Source organism: Procambarus clarkii, chromosome 21 (assembly GCF_040958095.1).
Source record: "Procambarus clarkii isolate CNS0578487 chromosome 21, FALCON_Pclarkii_2.0, whole genome shotgun sequence".
NCBI lineage: Eukaryota > Metazoa > Arthropoda > Malacostraca > Decapoda > Cambaridae > Procambarus > Procambarus clarkii.
This window is the reverse complement of record NC_091170.1, coordinates 43,303,750-43,330,110: the sequence shown is the minus strand read 5'-3', so window position 1 is coordinate 43,330,110 and position 26,361 is coordinate 43,303,750. Positions and strand designations below refer to the sequence as shown.

At 47.3% G+C, this 26,361-nt stretch overlaps 2 protein-coding genes across 2 annotated transcripts; both read right to left on the bottom strand.

Annotated features, from left to right (window-relative positions):
- Positions 1-6,564: 6,564 nt before the first annotated feature.
- Positions 6,565-7,092, bottom strand: LOC123760689 (uncharacterized). Its single transcript, XM_045746472.2, has one exon. It carries the CDS (start codon positions 7,090-7,092, stop codon positions 6,565-6,567), a length of 528 nt encoding a protein of 175 aa, XP_045602428.2.
- Positions 7,093-10,491: 3,399 nt separating this feature from the next.
- Positions 10,492-11,016, bottom strand: LOC123760690 (periaxin-like). The gene has a single exon (XM_045746474.2). It carries the CDS (start codon positions 11,014-11,016, stop codon positions 10,492-10,494), a length of 525 nt encoding a protein of 174 aa, XP_045602430.2.
- Between the last annotated feature and the right edge of the window lie 15,345 nt (positions 11,017-26,361).

The following is a 26,361-nucleotide window of genomic DNA, read 5'->3' as shown; positions in this document are numbered from 1 at the left end:
CTGACGGTACAGCCACACACTCACAGCTGACGGTACAGCCACACACTCACAGCTGACGGTACAGCCACACACTCACAGCCTGGTGATTCCAAGTGTTTTGTGAGCTTACTTTTTAGCACTCTTCGAAATTTTTTATGTTGTGTGATGTTGGTGCTATCGGTCTATAAACTTTTTCGTTTCTTTTATTACCTCCTTTGTCGAGTGGCGCAATCTCTACTGTTTTAAAGTATGTCAGGGATAACCTCAGTATCTGGAGTCCGTCTCCAAAAAGGCGTTTAAGGGCTGTGATAAGTGTCTTTTTGCAATCGGTGATGACTATACATTTCCAGGAATGCGGGTGTGGTGCAGAGTGGTACCCTAGGCTATATGAAGGGGGTTACACAGTGTGTGTCATGAGCTAGCTTTGTTATGCTAAACAGCCCCCATCTCGCGTGATGGTTAGTCACATAGGGGGCATGTGATCAGCAGCCTGCACTGGCAAAGTCCGAGATACATTATAAGGATATCCTTAAGAAGACCTGAGTTTATTAAAAAGTAATTTATTTGAACACAAATTCGAACTAAGATTTATGGGGCCATCACGGGGACCACTGTGCTACACTGATAGTGTATTTGAAGGCTGCCATATTGCCATAGAAGAAAGTTTTAGTGGTATAATACTTATAAACGTATAAAATAAAATACCTCCCACGTAGGGTTTGGGGAAGTACTCTCTCCTAAGCATCTATTTCAGCCCATCTCGGTTACAAACAAAACAAATATAAAATTTGATGCACAAGAATGGAACTGACACTTAACCATAGTTCAACCACTGCATCATGGACAAGACCTCGAACCATTAGGTTCAATTGAACACACGTAATCGTGAAAAACTTTAATAATCTAAATATAGTAAAAAAAACAAGCAGACGGCACATATATTAATTATACCTGCTTGATGATCTACTCCCCAAGCCCGGCCCGAGGCCAGGCATGACTTGTGGCAGCTTGGTCTAACAGGCTGTTGTTGGAGTGGCTCACAGGCCCACATATCCACCACAGCCCGGTTGGTCCGGCACTGGTTGGTCCCCAGTTGGACCTCATTGTTTGGGTGGTTGTGCTGTACACTAACAGCCCAACGTAAGCCTGTTAAAATTTTGACCTAGAGCCTTGAACACAGGTTCAAATACACCAACAACTGGGAAGGGTTCAGCACCTTCAAGCCCTGACACACGCTAGTCTTCTGCTACTCTCAAGCTTACTCTTCTCCTCTGCTCATTTCACTAACACCTACTCGGACACCTGTATATTTTAAGACCAGAAGTCAAATCCTTCAAATAACATTTCAGCGTAAGCAGGCGAGAATGTAGATGCTGCCTCACCACAGTGGGTACTGCCTCACCACAGTGGGTACTGTTCACCACAGTGGGTACTGCCTCACCACAGTGGGTACTGTTCACCACAGTGGGTACTGTTCACCACAGTGGGTACTGTTCACCACAGTGGGTACTGCCTCACCACAGTGGGTACTGCCTCACCACAGTGGGTACTGTTCACCACAGTGGGTACTGTTCACCACAGTGGGTACTGTTCACCACAGTGGATACTGCCTCACCACAGTGGGTACTGTTCACCACAGTGGGTACTGTTCACCACAGTGGGTACTGTTCACCACAGTGGGTACTGTTCACCACAGTGGATACTGCCTCACCACAGTGGGTACTGTTCACCACAGTGGGTACTGTTCACCACAGTGGGTACTGCCTCACCACAGTGGGTACTGTTCACCACAGTGGGTACTGTTCACCACAGTGGGTGCTGTTCATCACAGTGGGTACTGTTCACCACAGTGGATACTGCCTCACCACAGTGGGTACTGTTCACCACAGTGGGTACTGTTCACCACAGTGGATACTGCCTCACCACAGTAGGTACTGTTCACCACAGTGGATACTGTTCACCACAGTGGGTACTGTTCACCACAGTGGGTACTGTTCACCACAGTGGGTACTGTTCACCACAGTGGATACTGTTCACCACAGTGGATACTGTTCACCACAGTGGGTACTGTTCACCACAGTGGGTACTGTTCACCACAGTGGGTACTGTTCACCACAGTGGGTACTGTTCACCACAGTGGGTACTGTTCACCACAGTGGGTACTGTTCACCTCAGTGGGTACTGTTCACCACAGTGGGTACTGTTCACCACAGTGGGTACTGTTCACCTCAGTGGGTACTGTTCACCACAGTGGGTACTGTTCACCACAGTGGGTACTGTTCACCACAGTGGGTACTGCCTCACCACAGTGGGTACTGCCTCACCACAGTGGATACTGCCTCACCACAGTGGGTACTGTTCACCACAGTGGGTACTGTTCACCACAGTGGGTACTGTTCACCACAGTGGGTACTGTTCACCACAGTGGGTACTGTTCACCACAGTGGATACTGCCTCAGAATGAAGCAGAGCAGGATGTGCAGAATACCCCCGTTGAGAAACAGAGGTGCAACAGGTACTCTGAGAGAGAACTCTATCAACATCAGAGGCCCGAGACTGTTCAACACTCTCCCTCTAACTGGCCGGCCTCTCACGGTGTTCAAAACAAAACTTGATAACCACCTTCAAAAGATACCTCCTCAATCGGGCTGTAATTCATACATGAGACTGCAAGCAGGGGGCGTCTAACAGCCTGGTTGACCAAACCAGGAACCAGGATGTCTGGTGAGCGACCGGGCCGAGGGGACATTTATCTACCTCTCTACCTCTCAACAACAGGGAGAGAAAAGGTAGACAACATTGAGTACTGCACCTAGTACGTGGATAGCTGCACTTAAGTGGGGGATAGTTTATTATCAAGACGCCACATCCCATAACCATAGATAGTTCCCTATCCATCCCTATGTCCATTACCACATTACAAAACAAGAGGATTACATACACCTCTCTATTAGGGTGATATTAATATCAACATTTCTAAACACGGAATGTCAACACACGATAACCTTAGCAGCGCCATCTATTATCAGTGTGAAACAACTGCAGCTTAGTGTTTTACCTCCAGGAGGCGTTATCGAGCTCCGAGGTACCGTTTACCGCGTGTGGCCGGCTCGGGAAAGCTAACAAGGTGCTTAAACTGGCGTAGCTGATGCAAACTGATCCTTGTATCGCGCAGCTTATCTTCCTTATCGTCTTGCTCGTCTAGGACCCGTCACTTATCACCCGCCGCACAGTTCAATGTCTGGCCTCACACACCAGGGTGATGTAAATCCGTGTGGAATGCATCCTCTGGAGTAATGCGGGGGACCTGTGACAAGCCATCGGCTTCATGTCCCCCGTTGAAGCCACAGGAGATGGTGGCCCCTCAGGTACATGATAAGGTCGTCTGAGGAGCAGTGATTGTATTGAATCACTATTGGGGCAGCAGTTAGGGTGAGCTATGTATTTATTATACATATTTCTTCATATTATTATACATATTTCTCAGTTCTTATTGTTATATTATATTTTACCGTTTATTCTTCACCAGACTTTCCTGTCTACTTCCTGCTTCCCTCCTTCCCACTCTCACCTCTGCTATAATCTCTCAACCCGTTCCATACGGTTGAGTATGGAACTACTGAGTACTGGAACTCCTACCTCCCCTTGCAACTTGTTTCATATCCGTCCTCTCTCCACCTATTCTAAGCTCTTCCATTCTCAAGCTGTTCTATGCTCTTGGGTCAACAATTATGATATGAACCGTCTTTCTAATAATGTCATCACATCTGAGGGAAGCTGAAAAACTGACTCTAAACATCAGTACATAACTTTAATGTTCTTGATGCATTTTGTTAAACCTTGTGTCGTCAGAGGCAGAGGGGACTTGTATCTTGTCTCTTGGTTGTGCTGAAGGAAGGACAAACTTAGGTATGAGCTAGAGAAAGGTGGAGTATGGGAGGAGCAGGTGTAGGGTGGAGGAGCAGGTGTAGGGTGGAGGAGCAGGTGTAGGGTGGAGGAGGTGGTGAGGTTTTCATTCAACGTTGAAAAGCATAGAGGTGCAACAGGTACTCTGAGAGAGAACTCTATCAACATCAGAGGCCCGAGACTGTTCAACACGCTTCCACTACACATAAGGGGCATAACTGGCCGACCCCTCACAGTGTTCAAGAGAGAACTGGATAAACACCTCGAAAGGATACCTGATCAACCTGGCTGTGACTCATACGTCAGGCTGCGAGCAGCCGCGTCCAACAGCCTGAATGACCAGACGACAAACCGGGAGGCCTGGTCGGAGACCGAGCCGCAGGGCTGTTAATCCCCGGAAGCTACACAAGGTAGGGTGTAGGAGCTGGGGAAGGAGGACACAGGCGAGGGTGTGGCCGGGTGAGGCGTGCGTGTCGAGGATACATAATAACAACAGCTGGCTATAAAATATATTAACGGGCGTTAATAATGGTTGTCTAGAGCAGGTGTTGTATTTACCGGAGCCAGCAACACCCGCCAAGAATACCTGGCCGCAGCCCTCACACCCGCTGACAGCTGCAGCTTACTCGCCTCCTGTCAAGCCGCTCCACGCGCCTAATTGACTCTTGGCTGCAATAGTATTAATACATGAAAAGAGAAGGTTCAATTAACCCTCTCCGTTGTTTGTTTTATAATTATGAATAAAATACAATATGTTTTCTACCACACAAAACGCAATTAGGAATTACAGTCACTGGGATAAACAATACAGGTATAGGATATATAGAGAACAATAACCAGAACGGGGTGAGAATAGCTTGAGCTACCTCATCCCTTTGTGTGGATTTTACCTCAATAAACTTATTTCAATTTCAACTTCAATAAGCAGATGGAGAGGGGTCGTACAGGTTGTTCCAGCGGCGACTGAGGAGGAGAGCATCCCATTTTTAGAGTGATATTATATCTTCCTCAGTGCCAGCGTGAGCCTGGTGCGCCTTCCTGGCGTACACACACACACTATCAGTCCGGGTCACACACACACTACCTGTGCTGGGAGCCTTGATGAAGGCCAAGACCTTATATGTAGCAGCTATGTAGAGCCCACCACTTTCCAATAATTAACATGGGTGCAAACCTAACCTAACCTCTCCTCTCTCCCCCCTCCTACCTCCCTCCCTTCTCTTCCATCCTCTCTCATTCCCCTCTCTCCAACCCCTTCCCCTCTTCCCCTCTCCCCCTCTACTATGCACTCAGACCAAGAGCACATTAGCACAAGCAGATCAACCCAGAGATCAAATATGTCAGTAAAACACACACAAACAGCATTATACACTGGCCACTGATATTGGTCTGGTACCACCCATTAGACCCTCGCGGCTCACAGTGGAGGCAAACTACCCACCTCCCGAAGGATGAATAAAGTGAATAAAGCATTTACTCCTGCGACTAAAGAGGGCGCCCCTCCCCCCCCCCCCCGGCTCTATTGCAAGCCCCCACATGCTGGGTTATTGTGATCATTACTGCGATAATCCTCGGTGCTCAACCCAATTTTTGTTTTAAATAGAAACAAAAATTACAGTAATTAGTTTTCGGAGCGAGAGAAATACACAACTCTGCGTTACTCGCTACTTCGCAGAAGGATTTTGTTCCGTGTATAAACCGGACCTTTACCGGACATTAATTTACTTTTTAACTGACATAAATTTTATCAATTAACGGGTTTTTATGGTGGAATGTATCCCAGTTATTACAGTGAAAACGTGAGGTGTATTTACAGCTAATGGGGCTTGTACACACACACACACACACACACACACACACACACACACACACACACACACACACACACACACACACACACGAGGCAGAAACAAATGGGCAAAGTTTCTTTCACCCTGAATGCCCCTGTTACCTAGCAGTAAATAGGTACCTGGGAGTTAGTCACCTGTCACGGGCTGCTTCCTGGTGTGTGTGTGTGTGTGTGTGTGTGGTGTGGGAGAAAAAAAAAAAAAAAAAAAAGTAGTTAGTAAACAGTTGATTGACAGTTGAGAGGCGGGCCGAAAGAGCAAAGCTCAACCCCCGTAAAAACACAACTAGTAAACACAACTAGTAAACACACACACACAAAATTCACAGGTTCAAAGATTTGCCACCAGACTAGTACCCGAGCTGAGAGGTATGAGCTACGAGGAGAGACTACGGGAATTAAACCTCACTTCGCTGGAAGGCAGAAGAGTTAGGGAGGACATGATCACCACATTCAAGATTCTCAAGGGAATTGATAGGGTAGATAAAGACAGGCTATTTAACACAAGGGGCACACGCACAAGGGGACACAGGTGGAAACTGAGCGCCCAAATGAGCCACAGAGATATTAGAAAGAACTTTTTTAGTGTCAGAGTGGTTGACAAATGGAATGCATTAGGAAGTGATGTGGTGGAGGCTGACTCCATACACAGTTTCAAGTGTAGATATGATAGAGCCCAATAGGCTCAGGAATCTGTACACCTGTTGATTGACGGTTGAGAGGCGGGACCAAAGAGCCAGAGCTCAACCCCCGCAAGCACAACCAGGTGAGTACACACACGTCACTCCCCGCATACAACTACTGAAGCCCTTAAACTGGTAACACCGCTGGTGTTACCACTCAAATTCTACTTCTTGGAACGGAGACGAGATACACTTCTCACAAGTGGGCCCTGGAGCGTGGCAACGGTTGATGCAGGAGTGTGGCAACGGTTGATGCAGGAGCGTGGCAACGGTTGAAGCAGGAGCGTGGCAACGGCTGAAGCAGGAGCGTGGCAACGGCTGAAGCAGGAGCGTGGCAACGGCTGAAGCAGGAGCGTGGCAACGGCTGAAGCAGGAGCGTGGCAACGGCTGAAGCAGGAGCGTGGCAACGGCTGAAGCAGGAGCGTGGCAACGGCTGAAGCAGGAGCGTGGCAACGGCTGAAGCAGGAGCGTGGCAACGGCTGAAGCAGGAGCGTGGCAACGGCTGAAGCAGGAGCGTGGCAACGGCTGAAGCAGGAGCGTGGCAACGGCTGAAGCAGGAGCGTGGCAACGGCTGAAGCAGGAGCGTGGCAACGGCTGAAGCAGAAGCGTGGCAACGGCTGAAGCAGGAGCGTGGCAACGGCTGAAGCAGGAGCGTAGCAACGGCTGAAGCAGGAACATAGTGGACGAGGGTGAAGCATGGACAACGACAGTAGAGGCACTAAGAGGAATGTCAGCGGTAGTGGATGCTAAGAGGAGTAAAGGTAGCAGCATTAGGAGCCAGAGTAACATCAGCAGTAGAGACGGCGTGGGAGACGGCGTGGGAGACGGCGTGGAAGACGGCGTGGGAGACGGCGTGGAAGACGGCGTGGGAGACGGCGTGGGAGACGGCGGGGTACTCCAGGAGCCGGCTCTCCTCTCCCACAGGCAACGACGCGGAACCTGCTGTTAAAGGGGAGCCACCGACGCCCCCACACCCTCACCCGCCAACCCCTCTGACGCAACCCAACGCCCCTGCCTCCCACACCTTCCCTACCATCTACACCCTTCACCTGAACATTCCCTATGACTTCACATACCCTAACATACCCTATACCTTCACTTGCACACGCCTTACCATACCCTATACCATCCCACACACTAACATACTCAACACTGTCATGTACACACCTTCACACACCCTACATCTTTACACCATACACCAACTAGCCACTAATGACTAGCCATCAACGCTAGCTCGAAGATCGTGATAAGCCTGTTGGTTCTATCTCTCATATCTGAAGCGAGTGTGTTGAAAATTCTTAGGCTCCTTGAGTTTACTGAATTAACTCGTTGATGAAATTACTGCACCCTTTGAACATTTTACCGCGCACAAATATTTCAGAGCCAAGATTTGTAACCAAGTTCCTTCAGTACTTTCTAGGTGTAGAATTATGTATATTTTATTTACCTGTACCCCAGGGAGTGTACTTATTGAGTGTAGGCGAGTGTAGGCTCAGGGCACTGAACGTTCACATTTTCTTAGAAATATCGCCAGCCTTTAATGGACTGTTAGTAAACATAAATAATAATAATGGGTTTTAAGTCTGTAGAATAGATTAACAATGACTTAATTAACCAGAATGTAAGGTAACAGGGTACTCTGTGGCCCAATAAAATACATAGTTAACATCGGCTACGGGATTCACTCAAATAGGATAGTTTCTGGGGCAATAAATTCAAAACTGTAGAAACATTTTTGAAAGACCTAAAAAGACTTTCAAAATGGACAGGAAAAATATATAGATGCACTTCAGTGATGAAAAAAGTCAGGGTTAGGTAAAAAAAAATCTAGGTAAAAACAATACAGTGGTCATGAGATTTCAAATTTTATACTGAAATTACGAAAACAAATTCCCGAAAGGATAAGTTAGTTATGATGAGTAGGTCATGATGAGTAGGTCATGATGAGTAGGTCATGATGAGTAGGTCATGATGAGTAGGTCATGATGAGTAGGTCATGATGAGTAGGTCATGATGAGTAGGTCATGATGAGTAGGTCATGATGAGTAGGTCATGATGAGTAGGTCATGATGAGTAGGTCATGATGAGTAGTTCATGATGAGTAGGTCATGATGAGTAGGTCATGATGAGTAGGTCATGATGAGTTCATGATGAGGTCATGATGAGTAGGTCATGATGAGTTCATGATGTCATGATGAGTAGGTCATGATGAGTTCATGATGAGGTCATGAGTTCATGATGAGGTCATGATGAGTAGGTCATGATGAGTTCATGATGAGGTCATGATGAGTAGGTCATGATGAGTAGTTCATGATGAGTAGGTCATGATGAGTAGGTCATGATGAGTAGGCCATGATGAGTAGTTCATGATGAGTAGGTCATGATGAGTAGGTCATGATGAGTAGGTCATGATGAGGTCATGATGAGTAGGTCATGAGGTCATGATGAGTAGGTCATGAGTAGTTCATGATGAGTAGGTCATGATGAGTAGGCCATGATGAGGCCATGATGAGTAGGTCATGAGGTCATGATGAGTAGGTCATGATGAGTAGTTCATGATGAGTAGGTCATGATGAGTAGGTCATGAAGAGTAGTTCATGATGAGTAGGTCATGATGAGGTCATGATGAGGTCATGATGAGTAGGTCATGATGAGGTCATGATGAGTAGGTCATGATGAGTAGGTCATGATGAGTAGGTCATGATGAGTAGGTCATGACGAGTAGGTCATGATGAGTTCATGGTGAGGTCATGATGAGTTCATGAGGTCATGATGAGTTCATGATGAGGTCATGATGAGTTCATGATGAGTAGGTCATGATGAGTTCATGATGAGGTCATGAGTAGGTCATGATGAGGTCATGATGAGTAGGTCATGATGAGTAGGTCATGATGAGTTAGTTCATGATGAGGTCATGATGAGTAGGTCATGATGAGTAGGTCATGATGAGTAGGTCATGATGAGGTCATGATGAGTAGGTCATGATGAGTAGGTCATGATGAATAGGCCATGATTAGGTCATGATGAGTAGGTCATGATGAGTAGGTCATGACGAGTAGTTCATGATGAGTAGTTCATGATGAGGTCATGATGAGTAGTTCATGATGAGTAGGTCATGAGTAGGTCATGATGAGTAGTTCATGATGAGTAGGTCATGATGAGTAGGCCATGATGAATAGGGATCTTATACCAAGAAGACACTGTAGGCACGAAAGAGGGATGATAGCGTACTAAGATTCACATCGAGAAGTGTTAGTATATAACAAGAGCGGTAGTGATATCCTTCAGCTTCCTCTTGCGAGACCCCGCATATGTACAGCTATCGCACTGGTACAATACGATAGCTGTACATCCTATTTAGAGTTTACCGTGAAGGATGACTCATAACATCTTTTATTGATATTTTTTCGAATTCTTGTCTAAAAGGATTAATTCAGGAGGATGAGTGTGCCCCGAGCATTAGCAACTCCTATGATGAGGAAAGGAAAAGTCAATTTGCATTCCACAGGAAGACAAAGAGCGACCGTGAGTGAAGTGTGCTGATATCCGCTTTGTTCTGTGAGCGTGTGATCCTGTGGTCCCGGGTTCAATTCCTGGCGCCGGCGGGAAACAATGGGCAAAGTTTCTTTCACCCTGATGCTCCTGTTACCTAGCAGTAAATAGGTACCTGGGTGTTAGTCAGCTGTCACGGGCTGCTTCCTGGGGTGGAGGCCTGGTTGAGGACCGGGCCGCGGGGACACTAAAAAGCCCCGAAATCACCAAGATATACTCAAGATAGATATATACCATGTGATGATTTTGGGGCTCAACGTCCCCGCGGCCCGGTCCTCGACCAGGCCTCCTTGTTTGTTACACATCCCTCAGGAAGCAGCCCGTAGCAGCTGTCTTACTCCCTGGTACCTATTTACTGCTAGGTGAACAGGTGCATCAGGGTGAAAAGAAACTCTGCCCATTTTTATTCCCGCGTCCACCGGGGATCGAACCCGGAACCTCAGGACTACGAATCCGAAGCGCTGTCTACTCAGTGGGCTTAGACTTAGGGCCCGCGCAGGAATATCTGCCAAAAATAATACTGAGTTAGAGAGAACTGGTCACAGGGAGGCCATTGATCTTATCGTCAGTCTTCAGGTCTGGCGTCTTCAGGTCTGGCGTCTTCAGGTCTGGCGTCTTCAGGTCTGGCGTCTTCAGGTCTGGCGTCTTCACGTCTGGCGTCTTCACGTCTGGCATCTTCAGGTCTGGCGTCTTCAGGTCTGGCGTCTTCAGGTCTGGCATCTTCAGGTCTGGCGTCTTCAGGTCTGGCGTCTTCAGGTCTGGCGTCTTCAGGTCTGGCATCTTCAGGTCTGGCGTCTTCAGGTCTGGCGTCTTCAGGTCTGGCGTCTTCAGGTCTGGCGTCTTCAGGTCTGGCGTCTTCAGGTCTGGCGTCTTCAGGTCTGGCGTCTTCAGGTCTGGCGTCTTCAGGTCTGGCGTCTTCAGGTCTGGCATCTTCAGGTCTGGCATCTTCAGGTCTGGCGTCTTCAGGTCTGGCGTCTTCAGGTCTGCCATCTTCAGGTCTGCCATCTTCAGGTCTGCCATCTTCAGGTCTGCCATTTTCAGGTCTGCCATCTTCAGACGTTGGCGATCCGTTACGGAGTTTGTCAGTTCTTCCCTTCAAACGAGTGATGAGAGCAGTTACACCCAAGTGTCGTGAGGGCCAGGACCGTCCGTCTATGAACACGGGATGCCGGTGGCTGTGTGGATAGCACGATGGACACGTAATCCTGTGGCCCGGGTTCGATTCCCGGCGCCGGCGAGAAACAAAAATGGGCAGAGTTTCTTTCACCTTGATGCCCCTGTTACCTAGCAGTAAATAGGTACCTGGGATTTAACTGTTACGGGCTGCTTCCTGGGTGGGTGTGTGTGTGTGTGTGTATTCACCTAGTTGTGTTTGCGGGGGTTGAGCTTTGCTCTTTCGGCCCGCCTCTCAACTGTCAATCAACTGTTTACTAACTACTTTTTTTCCACACCACACACACACACCCCAGGAAGCAGCCCGTGACAGCTGACAAACTCCCAGGTACCTATTTACTGCTAGGTAACAGGGGCATTCAGGGTGAAAGAAACTTTGCCCATTTGTTTCTGCCTGGTGCGGGAATCGAACCCTGCCACAGAATTACGAGTCCTGCGCGCTATCCACCAGGCTACCAGGCCCCTGTGTGTGTGTGTGTGTGTGTGTGTGTGTGTGTGTGTGTGTGTGTGTGTGTGTGTGTGTGTGTGTGTGTACTCACGTAGTTGTACTCACCTAGTTGTGCTTGCGGGGGTTGAGCTCTGGCTCTTTGGTCCCGCCTCTCAACTGTCAAATGTGTGTGTGTGTGTGTGTGTGTGTGTGTGTGTGTGTGTGTGTGTGTGTGTGTGTGTGTGTGTGTGTGTGTGTGTGAAAAATAGTAGTTAGTAATTCAAAAGGATAGTTCAGATATGGGACCAGAGGCACGGAATGCACATTCATGAACCCACGGAAAGGTTGAAGGCCGGTGGATACCAACACAAGAGTAACAGTTGGTTGCTTGACAGTTGAGAGGCGGGCCGAAAGAGCAGAGCTCAACCCCCGCAAGCACAATACATACAGTGAATACAATGTGTTCTTGACTGTTCAGCTGTGATTCGTCGCTACACATTCTTGTGTCTAAACACCCTAATGATTATGATGATGCTTGACGTTAGTGCTAACAATCTATATTGTTACCGATCACACCACTGCCAACACGACATTTTCAAGAATTTATAGTTTCTAGGTGGCAAGGCCTGAGCTTGGTTGACCAGTCAGCAACGACGAAGCCTGGTCGAGGATCAATCAGGCATCAGGGATCAATCAACTACAGCCTGGTTGGTCCGGCACTTATTGCACGAACCTGTCGAAGTGCCTTTTCAATACATCCGTCTTTGTTCCAGCAATATTTATAATGCTTGCTGGGAGGGTGTTGAACAGCTGTGGACCTCTGATGTTCAATCAGTATTCTCTGATTGTGCCTATGGCACCTCTAATCCTCACTGGTTCTGTTCTGCATTTCGTCTGTATCTTTCGCTCCAGTATGTTAACCTACTGTGCAAATTTGGGACCTGACCTTCATGTATCTTCCATGTATATATTATTACTGTATATTATTTGATACCTTTCACGTCTCCTTTCCAGAGAGTACATTTTGAGAGTTTTGAGACGGTCCCAATAATTTAGATGTTTTATCGTGTCTATGCGTGCCGTATATGTTCTCTGTATTCCCTCTACTTCAGAAATCTCTCCTGCTCTGAAAGGGGAGGAGTACCGAGCAATCCTCAAGACGGTACAACACCAGTGATTTAAAATACGCGCATTGCTGTGGGGTCCCTGGATTTGAACGTTCTCATAATCCATTCTATCATTTTCCTGGCCGCCGATATATTTGCTCGGTTATGTTCACTAAACGTCAGGTCGTCAGACATTATAGTTCCCAGGTCTTTTACGTGTTGCTTTCCTTCTATGAGTAGGTTTGATTATGTTTTGTCCCCTGTGTTTTCTTTAAGTTCCTCGTTACCACCATACCTCAGTCCCTGGAACTGAGAAGCACAACTAGGTGAGAAATTCATCGAAATCTGGTCGAGTTAGAGTGACATCTAATATGAGGGCCAGCTATGGAGTCGTACTAATGAAGAATGAAATAGGATTGTAATTTTAGTGTCTTTTGTCTAATGTCTTTGTCAAAGGATTACAGTATGCGTTCATTTTTCGTTCACGTTACTGTCTTCAGCGACGGTTCCAAGGCTCATATACAGAAGCCTAATACTAGATGTGGCTTTAATACTCAGTTTTGCGTAGACAAAAATAATTTGGTGTCATTCAATTTCACCGGAAACTTTTTGACAAAATGTCAACTTCCACGACGCCACAAAACATGACCACTGACTACCACACTTCCGGCCAACACTATCACACTGACCACCACACACATGACCACCACACACATGACCACCACACACATGACCACCAGACTACCACCACATTGACCATACCTCCACCACACTGACCACGCCATCACCGCATTGACCACACCACCACCACCACATTCATCACACACCTCCTTGAGGTTACCTTGAGGTGATTCCAGGGCTCAGCGACCCCGCGGCCCAGTCGTCGATCAGGCCTCCTCGTTGCTGGACTGGTCAACCAGCCTGTTGGACGCGGCTGCTCGCAGCCTGACGTATGAGTCACAGCCTGGATGATCAGGTATCCTTTGGAGACGTTTGTCAAGTTCTCATATTCCACCTTCACCACACCACCACCACATTGACCACACCTCTACCACACCACCACCACTCTACAAGCCACAACAGCCCCATTCGATCATGCTTCACTTCAGGGGCATCATCAACATAGTTTAGAGTGAATTATTATCTAAATTACCATTAGTTCAACTGAATGCAAGGTTTAAAAACGTAAATTACTAGCTTTAACGACATTTTCGAACGATAAATATTTTAAAGTAGCAATGTAGGTTGGACAACGTGACAAAACGCTACAACCGAATACATCCCTTGGGAAGAACACGGTTCACAGCTAAAGAAAGAAGTCAGATACCTTAATTATATACTCGACAGCACACCGTGGGTACTGTGTGCTCTCTCGGGGTACCTGTTGCACCTCTGCTCTTCAACAAGGGTATTCTGCACATCCTGCCATGCCTTCTGGTCTCATGTGATGTTATTTCTGTGTGCAGGTTTGGGACCAACCCCTCTACTATTTTCCACGTGTAAATTATTATGTATCTCTCCCGCCTGCGCTCAAGTGAATACAGATTCAGCATTTTAGTCGGTCCCAATAGTTTAGATGTTTTCTAAGTGGAACTGAGTCCCCCAGGGTACTGTGCTTACTCCAGTACTTTTTCTCATCCTCATGTCGGACATAGACAAGGACAAAATCTTTAGTACTGTATCATCCTTTGCAGATGATACTAGACTAGGATTTTCATGAGAGTAGACAACATAGAGGATACGGCAAGCATCCAATCAGACGTAAATCAGGTCTTTCTATGGACTACATAAAATAATATGGTGTTTAACGAAGATAAGTTCCAGTTCCTGCGCTACGGAAAAAATTAAAATATAAAAACGGAAACACATACAAAACGCAGTCAAATCGTTTGACTGCGTTTCATAGAACGAAAAGGCAATGTAAAGAATTTGGATGTACTCATGTCGGAAGACCTATAAAGATCACAATAAAGTAGCCGTCACAACTGCAAGAAAAATGACAGGTTGTATAAGAAGAACTTTTCACACTATAGACGCTATACCGATGATGATACTTTTCAAAACGCTAGTGCTCTCTAGAGTGGAGTACTGCTGCACAATGACAGCCCCTTTCAAAGCTGGAGAAATTGCTGACCTGGAAAGCGTGCAGAGATCCTTTACTGCTAGAATCCACTCAGTAAAACATCTAAACTATTGGGACCGACTAAAGAGCCTAAATTCTTGAGCGCAGGCGGGAGATGTCGGAAAATCCGACACCATTTAATATATCATACATACAGATAATAGCTGTGTTGTATAAACAAGTTACCCATAGAAAACGTAACTTGTAGTGGAATTACCGTCTAAAGAAAACGGGATATCATCACCACACACTATTATATTCTCCACCTATTATGGTGGGAATTATTCTTAAATACATTAGTCTTTGGACTTTACCATCATAAAAACATCTTATATAAATTAACTTAATTATCAATATTAAAGTAGAGTAAATGTGACCCTTCTATCACTTTCTGAAATCTGGACAAAGTAGGCCAGGCGTCAGGGTGAGGGAGGGAGCCATTGTTGTGTCACCTCCGAGACGTGTGGAGCAAATTTAGCTCCTATCATATCTGGACAATGTCGGCCAGTAACGTCAATAGTATGGAGTGTTAAACAGCCATTGTGTATACGAGACCAGAGGCACACGGGAGCAAATACGGCTCCTGTTAATTTTACTTGGACGTAGTGTTATGGAAACCAAAGGTACCATCTCCAACACGATGTCTACAATTCAAGTTAAGTGTCTATCCGAAACCCGTTTATCATTCATTTATGGCCATTAATGTCAGGATATAGGGTGATCCGGTTAGATCGCGAAATCGCCTCAAACTAAAGGTAATTAAGCCAGGTCTTCATGTTCCATGTACTGTATAGTGTTTTCTCTGATATACTTGTCATATATAGGATTCTGGCTTCACAGCTAGCGCACTTTTGACAGGTCAAGACGAGGAAGGAAGATTTGTGCACCAGTTACTGGGTGATATGGAAGCTACCTCAAAGAGGATAATTTGGTGTCTACACCCTAGTTATACCTGGTGGACTAGCCTGCTGTACTATAAGATAAGGAACCTCTTCAATGTATGTAGTTAATTCTGTAGTTTGATTGGCATATATATATTAATTTAATAACCCCCCCTAATGTGTAGAGGATCGATTTGTGAGATTAAGAGATTATTGCAGAAATACAGTCCACTTATCATTATACAAATTGCTATCGAAGTATATAAATTAACGTAAATATAAATTCTATATATATTCATATAAATTAAATAAATATAAATCTCACAGGTCGGTTCCCACATTATTTGGTCATCTTCGAACCGGATGACGGATTATTTGATCCTTTGAACCCACATTTGGTCATCTTAGTACCGGATGAACCAGTTAACCAGTGGATTCATTAAATAAACTAGTGCAGTGTTATTTAAACAAAGCCAGCAGTCAAGACGGCAGCGTAGCCTCGAGGGAGCACAGGAGCCTCCCTCAGCCCAGTTCAGCTTCGTCAGCGGTTTCATGCACACCCACAGATATTTGGTGGCGTGTTATTTCGTGAAATGACAGCGCTAATATTGAAGCCAGCCTAATTAGTGACTGTGTCTTCGCGAGATTGTTCACGGATTTCGTGGTGTTACATTTCGCGAGAGATTATCTACGAATTTTGTGGAGTTTATTTCGCGAGGTCACTAATAATATTTAATACTTCTTGATAATATTAGAAGTTTCATAGAGGCTAATTAAGAGGCTATTATCAATAATTGTGTATATTATTTCTCCAAAATAGAGAATTATTTAATATATACTGCACTAGTGTTCTCAATATAATATTTACTAATTGCCAACCCACAACAGGGTAGGATATGACTAGTTGAACTATTATTGTTCATCCTAGTCCCATTATTACAATAGTCAGTTGTACTATATTGAACAACCTAACACCATTAACGAATGGTCCAGACCCTATTTTGGGTGTAATTTTTATCAACTCGAATTGAGTTGTATATATAATAAATTACTTATGATCATTACACCTTTGAGTGATTAATTAGTGTCTCTACCATCCTAGGGTGATATAGAAGAGCTAACCTAAAGGTACTTCCAGTGACACTGGTTTATCACTCAAATCATTAGTGTGTATGATTGTATATATATAATGTGTATTAATTTTAAGTGCTAACCTCTAGTAGAGGTAGGATTATTGCCTAGTGAGTTCAGAATTTAACCCTAGGCTACCATCAGTGCTTGTTCAGTATTATGAGCAGCCCAAGTACAAGTCCCACAAGGCTTCACCAACTAGCCAGTATGGATAATGCAGGGAGAATGAAAAGAACCCTTGCAGGTCTTAAAGGCCACTTAACAAGACAGATCAAGAAATGTGAAGATTTGTCACAACAATCAACAGTTGATTATGCTGACCTGGAAAGCTATTATCAAGCAGCTGCAGGTAAATTTGAGCAAATCAAATGTCAAATAGCAACATATGTGGCTGAACTTGCCAACACCAATTTATCAGAAACAGAAATAGACGACATTATGGTTGATCTTGCGAATTATGAAGATCACACTCAGGCCACGTTACAGCCTTATGTCAAATTAATTGCCCAGAACAAGGCAACAGCAACAACAACAACAGTTGCATCTAATACGAGTCAAGCAGAAGCTCGACTCCCTCCAATTAATTTACCCACTTTCTCAGGAAAAGATGAGGAAGATTGGGACGAATTTTGGAACAAATTCGTTGACCTTGTAGACTCAAAACAATCTTTACCAAAGAGTAGTAAATTCTCTTATTTGCAAGGCCAATTATCAGGTGAGGCTAAAACAGTAGTATCCCATCTGAGATTAACTAATGACGGCTATGATCTGGCAGTAAAACTCCTCAAGGATAATTATGCTGATCCAGAAGTAAGAACATCACATTTAGTTCATGAGCTGTTGCATTTACCCCCACCGGAGGCTTCAGCTGATTCACTCCAAGTCTTCAAGCTGGAGGTAGAATCATTGATCAATGCCCTCAGCCTGACAGCAGATACAAACGGGGCTGAGTGGGTCTTGAAAATAATTGTCCAGGAGAAAATACCTAGGGACATATTGAGACAAATGAGTGCTCATTACAATAAAAGCATCTTATCTATGAATGAAATATCTGAAGGTTTAAAGTCAGTAGTTCATCAATTACGAACACATGACAAATTAAAACCACCAAGTAAACCCTCAGAAACCAATAATAGTAAACCACAGAGTACCAAAGGTACTCTAAATCAATCTAGACAATATAATTCAACACCAAAGTGGAACAGTAGCAGTGTGGGCGTATATGCAGTGGGACCCTCCAAGCCTATAGTTACTGTGTCACCCAAGAACGTGACACCAAAGGGTACTGGAAGCTATGGAACATGTTTGTTCTGCAATGAGAAACATTCAATGTACCACTGCCCTAATTTTCCTGATAGTGACGCCCGTGTTGAGCGACTCAAAGATTTGCAACATTGCACGAGGTGCCTCAGGAAACATAACATCAACGACTGTGATACCCAATTACACACCTGTAATAGGTGTAACAAAGGTCAACACCATGCAGCATTGTGCAGAGACACCAAAACAACGTCTCCAAACCCCAAGGTGGAAGATAGCATTCCCACCACAGCACAGTACTGCAAGGTGCAACAAACAAAGAGTGTCCAATCGGCAAAGTCTAAAGGTAATACGACTTTGCCTACTGCCCAAATTACCATCCTGAATAAGAGGGCCAAGGTCCATACCCGTGGGTTGTTTGACCAAGGATCCCAGAGAACATATATCACTAAAAGGTTGGCAGATGAACTACAATTAAGGCCTGTAGCCCAGATGTCGTTCAACATCTCAGGGTTTGTAACAGATGCAGGACCTCAAGTCTACCAGGTGGTACAACCATCAGTACGCTTAGGCAGGTACATCTGTCGAGTGCAAGCCATTGTGGTGGACAAAATACCAGTAGACCTACAAGTTCAAGGTCTGAGAGCAACAGCCAAATTCCTGAGAAATAGAGGAATAAAATTGGCAGATAATATTAAGTCTGATCACCTCACCGACTTCGGTCTCCTTGTTGGGACAGACTATTGCCATCGATTCATCGGTAGCCCTACTAAATATCAGGGTATAACCATGTTAAACTCTGCAGGAGGTAAATTACTCTCAGGCCCAGTATCAAGCCTGAGGAGACCTATGACTGCAGATAAACAATACCAGTAGAAATCTAAATTTGTCAGCTGATTATATTTCTCCAGTAGCATTATACTAAGGAGATTACAGTTGACTATACCAACAGAGGTTGATGTTAGTATCATCATTTGAAGCTGAAGATGAGTTCATGAGGCCTCAGTGGCAAATCAGTGAACAGTAGCCTAAAACAGCTACAAGTCACTGCGACCAATGTCACTGAACCCACTGCAGTCTCAGAACCATACTTTACTTTAATGATGAGCTATTCAATCTTCTGAATCAATTAACTAAATTAAAACCCCAATAAATCTGATGACTGATTTGATACATTTATTATTTAATCAAGATGTATTCCATGGGCCTCAGTGTTTATATATCAGTGACCAGTTACCTGAAGAAACTTCAAGTTATATCTAATGTCACTGATCTCACTGCAGTCCCTGAATCATACTTGACTGTAGTACTTGATCACATTCAGTCTTCTGGGTTAAATAATAAGTAATAAGGCTTGAATATTAGCCTTTCAAGAGTTGACAGGGAAATGAAATCGCATTAGACTTCTAACCCCTACAACTCTAGTACGGGACATCCGTCCTGTACGAACAGACACACAAATGTGTGATTACTAACTACTAACATCAAATTAATCAAATAATTCGAAGGAGGAGTATCGGTGTTCGTCTGTTCTAAAGAGGACTTCGACCCGTGAGCAGCCCCCTGGGGAATTATGTCGGAAAATCCGACACCATTTAATATATCATACATACAGATAATAGCTGTGTTGTATAAACAAGTTACCCATAGAAAACGTAACTTGTAGTGGAATTACCGTCTAAAGAAAACGGGATATCATCACCACACACTATTATATTCTCCACCTATTATGGTGGGAATTATTCTTAAATACATTAGTCTTTGGACTTTACCATCATAAAAACATCTTATATAAATTAACTTAATTATCAATATTAAAGTAGAGTAAATGTGACCCTTCTATCACTTTCTGAAATCTGGACAAAGTAGGCCAGGGGTCAGTGGGGAAGGAGGACAGCCATTGTTGTGTCACCTCCGAGACGTGTGGAGCAAATTTAGCTCCTATCATATCTGGACAATGTCGGCCAGTAACGTCAATAGTATGGAGTGTTAAACAGCCATTGTGTATACGAGACCAGAGGCACACGGGAGCAAATACGGCTCCTGTTAATTTTACTTGGACGTAGTGTTATGGAAACCAAAGGTACCATCTCCAACACGATGTCTACAATTCAAGTTAAGTGTCTATCCGAAACCCGTTTATCATTCATTTATGGCCATTAATGTCAGGATATAGGGTGACCCGGTTAGATCGCGAAATCGCCTCAAACTAAAGGTAATTAAGCCAGGTCTTCATGTTCCATGTACTGTATAGTGTTTTCTCTGATATACTTGTCATATATAGGATTCTGGCTTCACAGCTAGCGCACTTTTGACAGGTCAAGACGAGGAAGGAAGATTTGTGCACCAGTTACTGGGTGATATGGAAGCTACCTCAAAGAGGATAATTTGGTGTCTACACCCTAGTTATACCTGGTGGACTAGCCTGCTGTACTATAAGATAAGGAACCTCTTCAATGTATGTAGTTAATTCTGTAGTTTGATTGGCTGCATATATATTAATCTATTAAACCCCCCCTAATGTGTAGAGGATCGATTTGTGAGATTAAGAGATTATTGCAGAAATACAGTCCACTTATCATTATACAAATTGCTATCGAAGTATATAAATTAACGTAAATATAAATTCATATAAATTAAATAAATATAAATCTCACAGGTCGGTTCCCACAGGAGAGATACATAATAATTTATACGTGGAAAATATTGGACGGGGTGGTCCCAAACCTGCAACACAGAAATAACATCACATAAGACCAGAAGGCATGGCAGGATGTGCAGAATACCCCCGTTGAAAAGCAGAGGTGCAACAGGTACTCTGAGAGAGAACTCTATCAACATCAGAGGCCCGAGACTGTTCAACACGCTTCCGCTACACATAAGGGACATAACTGGCCAACCCCTCACAGTGTTCAAGAGAGAACTGGATAAGCACCTCCAAAGGATACCTGATCAACCAGGCTGTGACTCATACGTCAGGCTGCGAGCAGCCGCGTCCAACAGCCTGGTTGATCAGTCCAGCAACGAGGAGGCCTGGGTGATGACCGGGCCGCGGGGACGTTAAGCCCCGAAACCAGTTCAAGGTAAGGTGCCTGTGGTCCCAGCAACACACACCGTGACTGTGGTCCCAGCAATACACACACCGTGACTGTGGTCCCAGCAACACACACCGTGTCTGTGGTCCCAGCAACACACACACCGTGTCTGTGGTCCCAGCAACACACACCGTGTCTGTGGTCCCAGCAACACACACACCGTGTCTGTGGTCCCAGCAACACACACACCGTGTCTGTGGTCCCAGCAACACACACCGTGTCTGTGGTCCCAGCAACACACACACCGTGTCTGTGGTCCCAGCAACACACACACCGTGTCTGTGGTCCCAGCAACACACACACCGTGTCTGTGGTCCCAGCAACACACACACCGTGTCTGTGGTCCCAGCAACACACACACCGTGACTGTGGTCCCAGCAACACACACACCGTGTCTGTGGTCCCAGCAACACACACACCGTGTCTGTGGTCCCAGCAACACACACACCGTGTCTGTGGTCCCAGCAACACACACACCGTGTCTGTGGTCCCAGCAACACACACACCGTGTCTGTGATCCCAGCAACACACACACCGTGTCTGTGGTCCCAGCAACAAACACCGTGACTGTGGTCCCAGCAACACACCGTGACTGTGGTCCCAGCAACACACCGTGACTGTGGTCCCAGCAACACACACACCGTGTCTGTGGTTCCAGCAACACACACACCGTGTCTGTGGTCCCAGCAACACACACCGTGTCTGTGGTCCCAGCAACACACACACCGTGTCTGTGGTCCCAGCAACACACACACCGTGCCTGTGGTCCCAGCAACACACACACCGTGACTGTGGTCCCAGCAACACACACACCGTGTCTGTGGTCCCAGCAACACACACACCGTGTCTGTGGTCCCAGCAACACACACACCGTGTCTGTGGTCCCAGCAACACACACACCGTGTCTGTGGTCCCAGCAACACACACACCGTGACTGTGGTCCCAGCAACACACACACCGTGACTGTGGTCCCAGCAACACACACACCGTGTCTGTGGTCCCAGCAACACACACCGTGTCTGTGGTCCCAGCAACACACACACCGTGTCTGTGGTCCCAGCAACACACACACCGTGTCTGTGGTCCCAGCAACACACACACCGTGTCTGTGGTCCCAGCAACACACACACCGTGTCTGTGGTCCCAGCAACACACACACCGTGACTGTGGTCCCAGCAACACACACACCGTGTCTGTGGTCCCAGCAACACACACACCGTGTCTGTGGTCCCAGCAACACACACACCGTGTCTGTGGTCCCAGCAACACACACACCGTGTCTGTGGTCCCAGCAACACACACACCGTGTCTGTGATCCCAGCAACACACACACCGTGTCTGTGGTCCCAGCAACAAACACCGTGACTGTGGTCCCAGCAACACACCGTGACTGTGGTCCCAGCAACACACCGTGACTGTGGTCCCAGCAACACACACACCGTGTCTGTGGTTCCAGCAACACACACACCGTGTCTGTGGTCCCAGCAACACACACCGTGTCTGTGGTCCCAGCAACACACACACCGTGTCTGTGGTCCCAGCAACACACACACCGTGCCTGTGGTCCCAGCAACACACACCGTGACTGTGGTCCCAGCAACACACACACCGTGTCTGTGGTCCCAGCAACACACACACCGTGTCTGTGGTCCCAGCAACACACACACCGTGTCTGTGGTCCCAGCAACACACACACCGTGTCTGTGGTCCCAGCAACACACACACCGTGACTGTGGTCCCAGCAACACACACACCGTGACTGTGGTCCCAGCAACACACACACCGTGTCTGTGGTCCCAGCAACACACACACCATGTCTGTGGTCCCAGCAACACACACACCGTGTCTGTGGTCCCAGCAACACACACACACCGTGTCTGTGGTCCCAGCAACACACACACACCGTGTCTGTGGTCCCAGCAACACACACACCGTGTATGTGGTCCCAGCAACACACACCGTGACTGTGGTCCCAGCAACACACCGTGACTGTGGTCCCAGCAACACACACACCGTGTCTGTGGTCCCAGCAACACACACACCGTGTCTGTGGTCCCAGCAACACACACACCGTGTCTGTGGTCCCAGCAACACACACACCGTGTCTGTGGTCCCAGCAACACACACGGTGCCTGTGGTCCCAGCAACACACACGGTGCCTGTGGTCCCAGCAACACACACGGTGACTGTGGTCCCAGCAACACACACGGTGCCTGTGGTCCCAGCAACACACACGGTGCCTGTGGTCCCAGCAACACACACGGTGCCTGTGGTCCCAGCAACACACACGGTGCCTGTGGTCCCAGCAACACACACGGTGACTGTGGTCCCAGCAACACACACGGTGACTGTGGTCCCAGCAACACACACGGTGTCTGTGGTCCCAGCAACACACACGGTGCCTGTGGTCCCAGCAACACACACACCGTGACTGTGGTCCCAGCAACACACACACCGTGACTGTGGTCCCAGCAACACACACACCGTGTCTGTGGTCCCAGCAACACATACACCGTGACTGTGGTCCCAGCAACACACACGGTGACTGTGGTCCCAGCAACACACACGGTGTCTGTGGTCCCAGCAACACACACGGTGTCTGTGGTCCCAGCAACACACACGGTGCCTGTGGTCCCAGCAACACACACACGGTGCCTGTGGTCCCAGCAACACACACACCGTGCCTGTGGTCCCAGCAACACACACACCGTGCCTGTGGTCCCAGCAACACACAAACCGTGTCTGCGGTCCCAGCAACACACACCGTGTCTGTGGTCCCAGCAACACACACCGTGTCTGTGGTCCCAGCAACACACACACCGTGTCTGTGGTCCCAGCAACACACCGTGCCTGTGGTCCCAGCAACACACACACCGTATCTGTGGTCCCAGCAACACACACCGTGCCTGTGGTCCCAGCAACACACACCGTGTCTGTGGTCCCAGCAACACACACACCGTGCCTGTGGTCCCAGCAACACACACACCGTGTCTGTGGTCCCAGCAACACACACACCGTGTCTGTGGTCCCAGCAACACACACACCGTGCCTGTGGTCCCAGCAACACACACACCGTGACTGTGGTCCCATCAACACACACGGTGACTGTGGTCCCATCAACACACACGGTGACTGTGGTCCCATCAACACACACGGTGACTGTGGTCCCATCAACACACACGGTGACTGTGGTCCCATCAACACACACGGTGACTGTGGTCCCATCAACACACACACCGTGCCTGTGGTCCCATCAACACACACGGTGACTGTGGTCCCAGCAACACACACACCGTGTCTGTGGTCCCATCAACACACACGGTGACTGTGGTCCAATCAACACACACGGTGACTGTGGTCCCATCAACACACACACCGTGCCTGTGGTCCCATCAACACACACACCGTGCCTGTGGTCCCATCAACACACACGGTGACTGTGGTCCCAGCAACACACACACCGTGTCTGTGGTCCCATCAACACACACGGTGACTGTGGTCCAATCAACACACACGGTGCCTGTGGTCCCATCAACACACACAGTGACTGTGGTCCAATCAACACACACGGTGACTGTGGTCCCATCAACACACACACCGTGCCTGTGGTCCCAGCAACACACACACCGTGTCTGTGGTCCCAGCAACACACACACCGTGTCTGTGGTCCCAGCAACACACACACCGTGCCTGTGGTCCCAGCAACACACACACCGTGACTGTGGTCCCATCAACACACACGGTGACTGTGGTCCCATCAACACACACGGTGACTGTGGTCCCAGCAACACACACGGTGACTGTGGTCCCAGCAACACACACGGTGACTGTGGTCCCATCAACATACACACCGTGCCTGTGGTCCCAGCAACACACACACCGTGTCTGTGGTCCCAGCAACACACACACCGTGTCTGTGGTCCCAGCAACACACACACCGTGCCTGTGGTCCCAGCAACACACACACCGTGACTGTGGTCCCATCAACACACACGGTGACTGTGGTCCCATCAACACACACGGTGACTGTGGTCCCATCAACACACACGGTGACTGTGGTCCCATCAACACACACACCGTGCCTGTGGTCCCATCAACACACACGGTGACTGTGGTCCCAGCAACACACACACCGTGTCTGTGGTCCCATCAACACACACGGTGACTGTGGTCCAATCAACACACACGGTGACTGTGGTCCCATCAACACACACGGTGACTGTGGTCCCAGCAACACACACGGTGCCTGTGGTCCCAGCAACACACACGGTGCCTGTGGTCCCAGCAACACACACGGTGACTGTGGTCCCATCAACACACACGGTGCCTGTGGTCCCAGCAACACACACGGTGACTGTGGTCCCAGCAACACACACGGTGCCTGTGGTCCCAGCAACACACACGGTGACTGTGGTCCCATCAACACACACGGTGCCTGTGGTCCCAGCAACACACACGGTGACTGTGGTCCCAGCAACACACACGGTGCCTGTGGTCCCAGCAACACACACGGTGACTGTGGTCCCATCAACACACACGGTGCCTGTGGTCCCAGCAACACACACGGTGACTGTGGTCCCAGCAACACACACCGTGCCTGTGGTCCCATCAACACAGGCGTGCATGGAAAGGGTGTGTCGTGGTGGCCAGCGAGACAGACATCACCCGTGACAGAGCTGCACACACACATGCCTGCCGTCACAACATTAATGTTTCCTATGAAATAGTTTTGCTTTGCCTGCCAAGTCTTCCATAGGCGCGTCACAGTAGGAACTGAAACTGCACTTGAGCCTACCAGGAAAAAGGTATTACGAAACTATGAAACTATTCACAGCCGGTGAAACTATTTAAGAGCTACTGAAACAACTAGAAAGCATTGCCGAAAAATATATGATATGTATCGTTTGAATGCTTGTATAATCCTCACATTTGCATAATTGGCTGATTATATTTATGTTTACCTTTACCTTTCGATGATTCCGAGGGTCAACGTCTCCGCGGCCCGGTCTCTGACCAGGCCTGCTAATTGGTAGTCTGGTTAACTGGACTTTTAGACACGGTTGCTGGCAGTCTGACGTATGAATTGCAGCCTGGAGGATCAGGTATCCTTTCAAGGCGTTTATCAACTCCTCTTCTGAATTCACACCGTGATTACTGCCAAAAGATTAGCTTACTCAGAGACCGGACCGGGGGGACATCG